Raw genomic sequence first — 14,090 nt, forward strand, 5'->3', positions numbered from 1 at the left:
ACTAGCTTGAGTAGGCCGAACAATATCAGGCAACAACGGCTTCATCCTGTTAGGAATAATCTTGGTAACCAATTTAGAAATCGCAGTACACAAGCTAATGGGTCTAAACTCTTCAATAGTTTCAGGCTTAGCAGTCTTCGGGATGAGAGAAATAAGAGTTTATTCTTTATCTATCACACCATCCTTAAAGTTATTATGAATCATAGAACAAACAGAATTATCGATAATGGACCATTAGCTCTGAAAGCAGTTGAGATCCGTCAACGCCAGAGCTTTCCAAGGTTGCAAATGGAAAAGAGCTTGGTGGATTTCAACATTACTAACCTTGGAGTTGAGACGGGTGAAAGTAGACCCTTATAACATGGTACATAGGGATGTTGTAACCAGGGGCAGATCCAATTTATAGGCTGAGGTGGCGTCCGCCCCCATAAATTTTTTAAAAATAAAAATCCAGTGCTTTAATTTTTATATTTATTTTAAAATATGTTCATATACTTTAATTTAGGCCAAATGTTATAAAAATGCCAAATCTTTCATAAAAGTTTCACAAAAGTCCTGACCTTTCAATTTTGTCGATTTTGGCCAAAAACAAATTATTTGGTTTCAATTATGGCCAACTCCCATTTTGATTTCAATTTGCCTATGTGACGCCTATGTGGCATGCCAAATATTGAAAGGTCGGGACTTTTGCGAAACCAAATAATCCATTTTTGGCCAAAATCGACAAAATTGAAAGGTCATGACTTTTGTGAAACCAAATAATCAGTTTTTGGCCAAAATCGACAAAATTGAAAGGTCGGGACTTTTGTGAAACTTTTGTGAAAGTTTTGGCCTTTTTACAACATTTGACCTTTAATTTATGTACAATTCGCTCCCCATAATTTTTTTTTCGTACCCACCAGCCACCATATTCTAAAATTCCTATTTTTGCCCCTGGTTATAGCAGTCTTTAGTATACAGGTTTTTAAAAAACTTAGCAGCCATGTTGTGCAGGGAAGCTTCATTATCACACCAATATAGGTTTTTGACTAAACACTAATCTAAAAAGTATCAACTTTGAAGTGACAAAGAACTATATATAAACACGAGTTTAATCAATAACTATAAATAATTTAGAATTATTACTTTAGAAATTATATTGAGGAAACATATCATCGTGCGAAGCATATGTATATAAAACAACACTAAATATATTAAGATACATTATTTGTTATATATATGTTAATTAAAGAGACATGAATCACATGATTTTAATATATTACTATTGAGAGCATTGATGATTGACTTTTACTCTACATTATCTACAAATTAGTTCAATCTGAATCATTTTTTCTCACTTCAAAAAAAAAACTTAAGCACCAAAAAAATGGCTAGAAACACAGTCCCATTCAAATTAATTTCTATCCTTGTATTGTTTTTTTCATGCAAATGCTATTGCATGGAACATAATAAAAAAGCAATCAGAGGCATGTTTGTGTTCGGTAGCTCTCTGGTTGACAATGGCAACAACAACTTCATAAATACAGTTGTTAAATCCGATTTTCTGCCTTATGGAGTAGATTTTCGTCACGGACCGACGGGAAGATTTACGAATGGAAAAAATGTTATTGATTTAATTGGCGATAAGCTTCATCTTCCTTTGATTCCACCCTTTTATGACCCTGCAACCATTGGAAGAAGAATTATCCATGGCGTAAGCTTTTCGTCTGGTGCTTCAGGGATTCTAAACGAAACCGGAACAGACCTTGTAAGATATGACCTATTCTATTCTACTATATCATCTTTTCATTTCTATGTGTTTTAGTTTTTTTTTTTCGAATTTGGGTTTCATGGAACTGTTTAGTGTGTAGTCATAAATTTTAGTTAGATGGGGGTGGAATTTTTTAAAATCAAACATAGATCGTTCGGCTATAAGGAGTTGACTTTTTAAAAAATACAATATTAATAGTTTTTTTTTTGTAAATAAATAAAAAAGAAAAATATTTATTTTGGATATTTAGTTAAAATAATCTTTGTATTATTGTTAGTAAAATTTTAGTATCATTAGTATAGTTTTAGTATATTTTAAGTGCATTGATAGATAATTCATTAAATTTTATTTAATTTTATATAAATGAAATAGTATTTAAAAATTTATTGTGTATCTTAAAAATATAGACTTCTAAAAGTAAAAAAATTAATTATGTTTAATTTAGTCAGTTTGATGACCGAACCAGCCGCTGCACACCCCTAGGCACAACACTTTCAAGATTCATGGAGTCTCTGCTTTATAAAGAAGGCTTATGTTTTAAAAATATTAAACTTTTACGTTTGAGGTCAACTCTAACCAAGTTTTTCAAAATTACCGTTTAGCCTATTTGGAAGTTTGCGTGTCAATTATAGCCAATTTTTTAAATTTTAGAGGGTGATTGGTTTGAGCACTTTTTAAAATTTTAGAGGATCCAAATTAACTCTTCAAATTTGATTAAAACAGAGGGTGATTGGTTTGCATAAGCAAATGAAGAACTTTGAGGAGGTAACATTACCACAATTGGAAACATTATTGGGTGAGACAAGTGAGAAATTTCTAAAAGATTACTTGTTTGTATTTGGAGTTGGAGGAAATGATTATACTCTCAATTTCTTCTATTATCCCCAAAATGTCACAATTGAGGTTTTCACTACCAATCTCATCAACTCATTATCAGATCAGCTTCAGGTATATTTGTTTTTCTTTTTTCTCTTCCTCAAATATGCATTTTTAATTCTAAGAGGCACATATATCTTGTATATTTGGGTATGCAAACCGAATAATCGAACCAAATCAATAAGCCCGAGTTTGGTTTAATTTGATATTATAGGTAATTGATTTTTTAGTTAAGTTTTGGTTTGATTTATTTTAGTTTTAAAAATAAAAAATTCAGTTAAATTTAAGTGCAAACGAAATCAAAAAAATCAAACCGAACTATATTAATCTACGACCTGACTAGTTTGATTTGGTTTGAAATTTAAAAAATATCATAAATTTAACTAGTTTGACACACACATCCCTAAAATAATTCGAATAGTTTGACCATTCGATTTAATAAGTTGGGAAAATTATATCCAAATCACAGTTTAATCAAAATTATCAAGTTTCTCTTTATTAAGTGGACCAATCAAGTAAATTCACATAAGCAATTCATGTTGGACCAGATAAATTTTGGATATATCTATAATTATTTCGCAGAATTAGTGGATCACACTGTCCAAAAATATTTGGCTAATACTTCAAAAGACCCCGATTTTTTAAGCCCTTTCAATTGTATTCTGACGTTGAAAACTGGTTAATTTTACTCTATTTTGCATTTTCTCGTTTCAATTGTACCCTAATTTTTAATTTTTACATTTTTTTTATTTAAATGATGAAATCATTTAATTAACTAAGTTTAAAAATAAATTTAAATTTATTTCCATTTAAAAAAGTATAAATAAGTTTTTTTTATTTTTAAAAACTAACTAAAAAACATAATCAAATTAAAACTAATTTAAATTCTTAATTAATTTAACTAAATCTAAATAAATTTTCAACATATACAATTAATATATGCTAGACATGGAGAAAATCAATGATATATATATAAAAATAATTTGATGTTTTTGGTGCAGACATTGTACAATTTAGGTGCTCGAAAGTTTGTAATGATGTCGGTATATCCTCTGGGGTGCTATCCGAGTGCTAGAAAGAGCCACGAACTAGGTGCGGTTATATGCCTTCGACATCTGAATGAAGCTGCTGAAATCTTCAATTCTAAATTGAAATCTTTGGTAGATTCTATTCATTCAATAATGCCTGCTTCCACCATTGTCTATGTCGATTGCTACGACATCACTATGGATCTCATCGTCAATCCGGCCTCATATGGTAATTTCAACTTTTCTACCTGTGAAATAATTAGATCGGGTTTAATATTTATAAGGATATTAAACTGTAATCTTTTTACAAATTAATTAATTAAATTATAAAAAATTTATAAAATGATCATCGAAGTTTTAAAACTATTATTGAATCATAGTTCAGTAACCATTATAACTTTTTATAATTTGTTAACAGTTTATTCACTACAAGAAATTTGCCTTGTTCACATTATAGTCAAATTTTGTCACAAATGGCATATTGTGACAAATTATGTTTGATAACTGCAAAAATAACAATTCCTTTTTTATTGATATTTTTTACATATTTTTGACGGTCAACATATTTCAAATTTTCACCATCCAGAAATTGTATTTTTCTTTTTAACCACGTCATTTTAGGCCTAATGTTCAAAAAAAAAAATCAATCTTTTAACTCTTTTTTTATTTTACCTCGATATTGTAAAATCGCCGATTGTTTCCAAAAATACTAAACTGACATCTTTTTTATTGAAAATAAGTCGTTTCTTTTGAATTTTTTAAATGAAAAATAGTTCATATAAGTCATTTATAAGGGAGAATGAAAAAGAGTCCAATTTATAAAATTGGGTACAATTGAAATCCAAAGGTGTGAATTTGTATATAATTGGCGATTATATATGTCAAAGTGAAAAGGTTAAAAAGTCGAGGTTTTTTGTGACACTAAGCCTATATTTTATTAAGAATAACCTAATATATTTTTTAAGCTGGAACATGCTAGTAGTATGATAAAGAATATAGAGATTGCAGCTGATTTATAATTTATTAGATATAAAATTATCAATTTATTTGAATTTGAATAAAATAATATTCAAAATAATAATCGAATATCAATTGGTTCAACAGAAAAATAATTATTTTCACCGTAAATCGAACAATCTTGATTTTTATTGTGTTTATATTATAAATGTGTTAATAGGATTTGAAGATTCAACAAATACATGTTGTGAAGTGACATCCGAAAGCAATTTTAGCGCTTGTAGAAAAAATGGACAAATATGTGAAGACAGAAGCAAGTTTGTGTTCTTTGATGGAGTTCATCCAACAGAAGCAGTCAATGATATAATAATAAATAAGGCATTTAATTCTGATCTTCAAAGTGAAGTTTATCCTATTAATATCAAACAATTACTGATGAACCAACTGATCAATTCAATTTGATTTCATTTAATACGGTTTAAGTTAATTATGATCTTATAGATTGTGTTTTGAGTTTAGTTTGGTTCGGTTTAATTTCTCCGACATATTATTTCGGAGTGAAATAATGTTTTCTATTGTACTAGTTGACGATTGTGTATGTGCAATGCATAGCTTTGCATAAATATCAATTAAATATAATTACTATGAATCTTATCATTTTAATTGCATCATAATTTTATGAGATTTAATAAATAAATTATCCAATAAATTAAGGTCTCACTATATTTTAAATCCAAATTTATATATTTTTTTATTAATTACAACCAAATTTTATTGTTTTTTACAATTATATCCAATTTAAAAAAATATTGCAATTATGATCAAAATTTTATTTTTTTAAATCCAAATCTTCCAATTTTTTTATCAATTGTGACCACACGTTTAAATTAACTTTTTTATAAATTAGACCATTATTAAAAATTTGGTCGTAATTGATAAAAGACGTAAAAGTTTGGATTTAAAAAGTAAAAATCAAAAGCAAATTGTGACTCGGTTTAACCTCTCCAATTTCCTTGTAGGCTTTAAGCCTTTTCTGTTATCAGATTTATTGCACTTTCTTCGTCTGTTATAATTCTGTACACTTTCCTAATTTCCACAATCATCATCACACCCATGGCATCGTTGTTCATTTTTGTGTTCTCAAAGTCTTTCGTGCTAAAAGTTATCACCGGTAATTTTGTTAGTTCCAGTTCTTCTGTTTAGCGCTTCTTTTGGTGATAATTTTCACTTGATATAATGTTGATTATTCCTCCTACCGGTAATGGTATTGTGTCAGAGTTTTTAGCTTTTTTCGATTGTTTGTTCGTAGGGTTAGTTTCGTCGGAAATCATTTTGATCAATAGAATTTCGCAGAAAGCTCATTCTAATAAACTGTTTATAAGCTTTCTCACAGACACGCCAATTAATGGATTGGTGAGTTTCACGATTAGCTTTTTGATGCTTAAGTCAGTGCTGAGTTTAAGGAAGAATATTTTATTCAAATTCAGTTATGTATGTAGGCAATACCTTAGTCACTTATATAGTGATGAGTGAAAATCTGCTTAATCTTAAAAGGAAAATGATTCCTTTTAGAAAATTGAATCTGATTAGGAAAATAATTCACATTTAATATCTTTTCCATTTTAAGAAAGGTTCCCATTTATGATTAAGTCCTAAATAGGATAATTTTTATGTATTACAATTTAGTTACACATACACTACTAGAAATATGAATCCGTCGCTAAATGGCATAAATCCGTCGCTAAATGGCATTAGCGACGGATTAAATCCGTCGCTAAATTCCTGGTCGCTAAATCATTTAGCTACGGAAAGAAAAAATTAGCGACGGATTTTAAAAAATTTAGCGACGGAAATTAGCGACGGATTTTAAAAAATTTAGCGACGGATTTTAATCCGTCACTAATTTTAAAAAAAAATAAAAATAAAAAAAATTAATTTTTTTAATTAAAGCCAAAAATGAAATATTATTTAATCTATAGCCCACGGTCACCCACCCACCCGCGATAGGTCACCTATCATCATCCTCCGGCAATTTTCGCAAACTTCCCAGTAGGTCACCCATCCTTCAATTGCTCTTAGCCAAACCTCTTTAACCTTCTAGTTCCTCCACGCGTAACTCCATCTTATACAGCTCAAATTCTTGATACATATCTATGTATATTATATTTAAATATAACTAAAAAAATGAACGAATATTTACTCCCGCAATTAACAGCCACATTATAAAATAATTATTTTTTCATAAATATTTATTTTTTTAATAAATAATTATTTTTTATACATAATTAATTCTTTAATAAATAATTATTTTATTAATAAATAAATATCGTTTAATAAATAAATATTGTTTAATAAATAAATATTTTTAAATAAATAAATATTTTTTAAATAAATAATTGTTTTTTAATAGAATTAATACTTTTAGTGACGGATTCTGAAAACCGTCGCTAAAAGTAAGCATTTAGCGACGGATTCTGAAATCCGTCGCTAAAAGTGAAAAAAAATTGACGGGGTTTGTCCCGCCATTTTAGCGACGGAATTTCCGTCGCTAAAGTTGGCGGGATGAATCCCGCCAATTTTTTTAAGGATTTAGCGACGGATTTGAAATCCGTCGCTAAAATCCGTCGCTAATCGACAGTTTTCTAGTAGTGATAGGAGACTATCTTTAGTTCATCTAGAAGATTTAGTTCTTCTAAAATATCCCTTATTTATCGATGTTACAGTTGACTTTGAATTCAATTTTTTAATGAGATTTGTATCCAGATTTTAATCTTCTTTAATAATTGAATTCTAGAGCATTCAGTAGTTGTCTCTTTGAGTGAATCTTTTTTTGACTTCATTTTTTGCATGCGAACCTCGCAGGATCCGGCTTTAGCATTTGAGTTTTTTTTTAACTTTGTTGTGTGGCAAGTCCTACGTTTAGATTTCTATTGGCGTATTCTGTTAGGACTCATCTTATCGTTTTTTTTTGTGGAATAATGGATTTCTATTGATTAATAAAATTAGTTATAAAATAAAATTATTTTCTCTAGTTCATAATATTTGTCGCTTTTGAGAATTTCTTTTGGTCCAAAATATTTGTCACATTAGAGTTTTAAGAAAGTATTGATTGCTATTTTTCCAAATTTATCCATAGCAATAAATAACTTAGTAAGGTGAGAAGGTCTAGTCAAATATAAAAGTAATGGTAATTAATATGGACAATTTAATAAAGGAATATCCCATTTTCAGGTCCCTAAACTATGCCTATTTTGTTTATCTAGTCCTTAAACTATTTTCTGTCTTATCTGATGTCACGACCCATTTTCATGAATCGTGACTGGCGCTAGGGTATGGGTATGGTTGTACCAAAACCTGTAGCTAGCCTTGCGGATAACCAACTTATACCATTTAAAACAAAGTACCTGCAGAAAACCACATGCTCGGGGGCAACCGAGACTTCAGCCTAGTCTAGCAGTACAATAAGCAACATAAATTCAAAGTATACTTATCTCAAATTATAGCTCCAACAGTATGGCAATATAATATAAATACTATAATCGTGCCAAAAGCGATAAAGTAATTACCAACAAACAACAGTCTAAAAATATAAATAAAAGACTAAATCATAAATAATCTAATACTACTACTGCGGTCTAAGAGTTTAAAACAGTTCGACTCTTTTATTCTGAAAATAAGTAAAGAACCTCCGAGAATGAAGAAACAGAGATCGACAAATGCTCAAATCACAAACCTGGAAAATTTGAGAAAACAACGGGGTCAGATTTACTGAGTAGAGTTTATATAACCATTTACATTTATTAAGTTAAAAACCTTTAAAACGTTTAATAAAACATTTTCATTATGGATTATCAAAGAAATCCTAAACCACAATTCTAAATCCATTGTCGTGTCGGTGAGACGTATCTCAATAACCGATCCCCGACTAACACTTAATAAATAGTGAGCCCAAGAGACGTATCTTCCACCGGTGCCCTCACTAAGGTGAGACGTATCTCAAACCTACCTCAATACCATAATCATTACCGGTGCGCACGCAGTCCCGATGATGCCCATCGAGTAGCACGTTCCAAATCAAATCCACAATGCCGAAAACAGTTCAAAAGCTGTTTATACATACATATATATACAAAATATAATGATTACTTAATAAAGAGGTAAATAGAGATATAAACTCACTGCTTGCTATTCCACGTCAAGACAAGCAATCTAACTCTGGTTCGCCTCTGAAGTACGAACAGTCGACAGGTCTAAATAACATATTAAAATCATCATTAGAATCAGAGCCTAACTCTAAGGAGTACTAGACACCACATAGGACTAGCACGAACAACAATCATGGTAAAATAATCCAGAGTAATCACAAAGCTCAAATAAATTGTAAGGCCCAAAATAATGCAAGTCTATTGAGTTCTCGCTTAAAATCCATTTCGGAAAATATTATTTAATATTATTAAATAATAAATTAATTTTAAATTCCAATGGTGGGTTAGCCGAGTTACCAATAACTACCAAGCTGTTTCACATGTCGGGTGACCCAAGTCTAACCCGACCCAAAATATTTTATCAAAATTATAAACCATAGTTTATAATTCCCAAATTAATAATTTGATAAAATAATAAATCTGTATTTAAAACGGAATTCAATATCTTAAAATCCAAGTAACCAATAGTTATTAATAATTTGTTTATAAAATAAAAAAGAACGTTTAAAATCTTAAAACGTCAAATTGACATGTGTAGTTAAATAAATTATAAAATTTAATAATTACCCTTGTAATTATAAATTATTAATTAAAAATATAATTATCGTTTTCCGATTATATTTATAAAACAATTTAATTCAAAAACCAATTTTATTAAACCTTCAACCAAATGAATCAAACTAATAAACTTTTTATTAACTAAAGCAAAAAAAAAACTAAATTAAAAATTTAAAACATAAACTATAATGGATGTCCATTGACATCAAATCAATAACCCATCTCCTTTAATTATCTAACCATGTAATGTCCCAACATTTGAAGCAAAATATTCCCGCCATTTTAATCCCTGAGCCACACAAATACTCAACATACATAGCCATGAAAACAACAAATCTAAAAGCTTATAAGAACAAAAATTCGGCAGTAACAGTATAGCACTAACCAAACCATGTCCAAAACTCTTGACATATAGAAAACACAAGGTCGAACCAAACTTAACAAGGGAGGGTCGGTTTTATGGATATGAACTTACTGATCTTAACGAAAAGAAACTCAAACCAGAAAATCGAAGATTCCATGGCAGCAAAAACAATAAAAGAAAAGGCAGCAACATGAATAGGGCACGGCAGTAAGAACAAGGAGAACGACGAATCGTAACGGCTATTAAACGAGTAAGATTCACGTACCGTTTTTGATTCCAACACGTAGTGATGATAGATAACAAATGAGATAGATGAATCGTCGAAGAAAACTCAGATTGATGCTAGAATAGTAAAGAACGTGCATTATAAACCGGTGTTACGATATCGAAACAATACATAGAAGAGAGACGAGAGAATTACCGGATTGAAACGATGAAAGTTACGTAGTCCCAGAGAAGTTTATAAGATATAGCGGCTAGGGTTTTAGAAACGAAGTAGGGTTTTTAAAGTAAAGAAAAAAAACGAATGAATATAAAAGAGAACGTAGAAATTTATTCTGCTACATATATAACTATGTTTCTGCTGCTTATATTAAGTATAAAAAGAAGGGCTTTTTATATAAAATACAGGAAATCAGCCACTATTTTCTTTTATACGGCCCAACCCAAATCTTTACTTTACCTACCTTATTTTCTTACTTTGATAACTTGTACTTCAAATTCCTTTCTTTTATACGATTTTTCTTATTTCTCTCAATCATTCTTCTTCTCCACGATTTCTTTTGAGCTGTGAAAGAAAATTTTCACGATTTCTGCTCCTTCGCTTCCGCCGTTCCGCCTCCTCCGTTCCGCCGTTCTGCCTTCGTCGTTCCGCCTTCGCCGTTTCGCCTCCATCGTTCCGCCTTTGTCTCGCCGCGCCATCTTTCTTTTATCTTTTTAGTTTTAGATCTGAAATTTTTTGTTCTTTTTTTTTATTTTCAGATCTGTAAGTTGTTTATCTTTTACTGTTGATTCGCCATTAAACATGTATAAAGAGTATTTTTAAAGAATCCAATACTTATTTCATGTTCTATAGAATAATTTTGTGATTTTATATAATAAAATTCTGTTATTTCTGCATTTTTTTGTGTTTTGTTGTATTTCTGCGTTTTTTTTATTCTGCAGAACGATTTATTGATGATGATTGATTGCTGAATTATTGTAATGTTACAGTGTTGTTGATTTTATGTTGACTTTATGTTGATATTATGTTGATATCTACTGATTCTTTTTATTTTAACATTGACAAATAAGATAATATTGTCTGTGAAATAAACTTTCGTTGGATGAAATGAAACTGTATCATAATCGTCTTTGTCGAAATTTAGTTAGGTATGAGAGGTGGAACGCAAAACAATTATACAAGTGATTTTGAAGAAACTGTGCAGCTGCAAAGAGAATTGAGAAAAAAAATATTTTAAAATAGATTTCTTTAATTTGTGAACTGTTGTGTTGGTGTATATTTAATATTTTTTATTTTTATATGTAAGAATAATTTTATTTTTTCATTTGAATTATTGTTGTTGTTTTTTCATATTGTTTTGATTACTTACTCTGCTAATATCTTTATCTGATTCATTTATTTTAAACATTTTGTACCTTTATTGTTTTTTAGTAGAATTACTACTATCATATTAACAAGTTATCAACATAATGTCAACATGATATCAACAATTAATGCTAATTTAGTCAAGATGTTTGTAAAATAAGAACATCGATTGATTTAAGCCAAAAACAATCAACATATTATCAAAAACATGTCAATAACTCATCAATACAGTAATTTAAGACTAACTTTATTTTTCTTTTAATGATTGAAAAATCAACATGTTATCAACAGTATATCAACAACATGTCAACATAAAATTGAAAATCAAAAAAAATTAAAATACGTATCAACATAATGTCAACAATAAATCAACAAAGAATCAACAATTAATGCTAATTTAGTCAAGATGTTTGTAAAATTAGAACATTGATTGATTTAAGTCAAAAACAATCAACATATTATCAAAAACATATCAATAGCTCATTAATACATCAATTTAAGACTAAGTTTATTTTTCTTTCAATGATTGAAAAATCAACATATTATCAACAGTATATCAACAACATGTCAACATAAAATTAAAAATCAAAAAAAGTTGAAATACATATGAACATAATGTCAACAATAAATCAACAACGAATCAACATAAGGAATAAAATAAAACATAATTTTTTGAAAAATTGTGACAATCGATAAAATATCAACAAGAAATCAACAACATGTCAACATGATAATGCTAACATATCCTTATTTAATCTCATTTAGATTTTGTTTTTTTTAGTTATTTCACGCACAAAATTATCTAATTTGCTAATGTTTTTTTAGAATAAATTACTTCAATGTTAAAATTAAGGAAATACCAACTAATTATCAACACAAAATCAACATAAAATCAACAATACTGTAATATTATAATATTTCAGCAATCAACCATCATCAATAAATCGAACTGCAGAATAAAAAACACAGAAATACAACCAAACACAAAAAATGCAGAAATAACAAAAATTTATTCCATATAATCATAAATTTATATTACATAAGATGAAATTAGTATAATATTCTTATAATATAATCTCTATACATGTTTAATGGTGAAAAAACAGTAAAAAAATTGTAGATCTGAAAATAAAAAAGAAGAAGAAGAAGAAGAAAAAAAAATTAATAAATTATAGATCTGAAATCAAATAGATGACGACGATGAGCCGAGGAGATGATGGCGTTGACGAAGATGACAACGGAGACGATGATGAAAACGATGACGGAGGAGCGGATGAACAGAGGACGGCTCAGCGGAAGACGGCGAACGGTAAAAAAGAGAGAGGAAGAACTGAGAGGAAGAGAAAATTGAATGATGAGGAGAGAGAAAATAAATGAAATTATGATTTGTATGCTGTTAGGGTTTGATATATAGAGTCCGTATAAAAGTTATAATTCAATCCGCACATGGTAGTTTAGAAAACTCAAACCTGCACCCGTATAAAAGTTATAAAATGGGCAAAGTAGGTTGTTTGTGTAAAAAGCCCTAAAAAGAAATATGAATGGGCTTATTAAGTTATGAAGGAATGGGCTTATCATGCTTAAAGAAGGATGGCCAACGTGGATAATTTTAAGTGAATGCATGGTTCATTTTTATGGAATAATTTTATATAAATTTTCTTTTTCTTTTTCTTTTTCTTTTAAGATTTAATAATATAAATCAAATATAAATCGCACCACGACTGAATCAACGAGCGACTCAATTAAAATGAAATAAAAATATTTAATAAAAATAATAATATATTACCTAAACTTGACGGAATATAAAAATAATAATTTAAAATTTATAAAAAAAATAATTTAAAAATACGGGATATTACATCTGATCCTTCAACTACGCGAAAACGCATTTCAAGTTCTTGAATGATAAAAATGACGTTGTTTTATTATTTTCGAAAATGCAAATTGATACCTTAAACGGCGTCGTATTTGTCAGTCAAGGACTGAAAAATGATTTTCCGCTAAGTTGAAGGACCAGATAAGGACAAAAAAATAGTTTAAGGACCAGTTAAATAAAACAGGTATAATTGAAGGACCTAAAAATGAATTTTTTTTAATAAATGTATATACAAATCAAGACACATTTGTTAGTTTCTTAACCTATGTGAAATGGAAATGCCACATATTACAGATGTATGCAAGAAATATCGGAAAGACACTGATAAATATGGCATGCTTAAGCAAACAAGCTAAAGTTGTGGGTAAACTTGAATGTTATATATGAATTATCAAATTGATACACAACTTTAAATTTTAAAAGGATTAAATTTGATACATTCAATTAGCCAATTCTCGGTGTACTAAGCAAATTAATAACAAATTTAGGGTAGTTAATCCTAGGTAGGCATTAAGTATTAAGATCAACACAAGTTACTTAACAAAACAAGCATATCTCATAAGGATAAACATTCAAAATTTCATTCAAACCCCCAAACAAAGGAAATTTAGCCACTCATGGCTAAAACAACAATAAATCTAACTAAATGAGCAATATACATTAAAAAGTAAAGATTGGTTACCCTTAATGATCAAGAACATGAGATAGAAAATATAAAATCTTTAATAATAAAATTTCAATCTCTATTAAAACCTTCAAACATTCGACAATGGATAAATCTTCAATCTCCAAGATGATTACTAGTCTAAAAGAAGATAACTAAGAGAATATTCAAAAATTCATAAATGTTGCATACCTAAAAATGAGATAAAGTTGTATTTATAAGTG

At 29.0% G+C, this 14,090-nt stretch overlaps 1 protein-coding gene across 1 annotated transcript; it reads left to right on the plus strand.

Moving 5' to 3' along the window:
* The first annotated feature begins 1,314 nt into the window (after positions 1-1,314).
* On the plus strand, positions 1,315-5,274 carry LOC126660691 (GDSL esterase/lipase At4g16230-like). Its single transcript, XM_050354304.1, has 4 exons — positions 1,315-1,747; positions 2,474-2,698; positions 3,628-3,883; positions 4,832-5,274. The coding sequence occupies exons 1-4, from the start codon at positions 1,367-1,369 to the stop codon at positions 5,071-5,073; spliced, it is 1,104 nt and encodes a 367-aa protein (XP_050210261.1). The 5' UTR covers positions 1,315-1,366; the 3' UTR covers positions 5,074-5,274.
* The last annotated feature ends 8,816 nt before the right edge of the window (positions 5,275-14,090 follow it).

Source organism: Mercurialis annua, linkage group LG8 (assembly GCF_937616625.2).
Source record: "Mercurialis annua linkage group LG8, ddMerAnnu1.2, whole genome shotgun sequence".
NCBI classification, from domain to species: domain Eukaryota; kingdom Viridiplantae; phylum Streptophyta; class Magnoliopsida; order Malpighiales; family Euphorbiaceae; genus Mercurialis; species Mercurialis annua.

Bases quoted from the DNA above. Each gene is read 5' to 3' on its own strand.
- LOC126660691 (XM_050354304.1), top strand. From the start codon at position 1,367: ATGGCTAGAAACACAGTCCCATTCAAATTAATTTCTATCCTTGTATTG. The intron at 1,748-2,473 runs GTAAGATATGAC...TGATTAAAACAG, and splicing joins ACGAAACCGGAACAGACCTT to AGGGTGATTGGTTTGCATAA. The intron at 3,884-4,831 runs GTAATTTCAACT...ATGTGTTAATAG, and splicing joins CGTCAATCCGGCCTCATATG to GATTTGAAGATTCAACAAAT.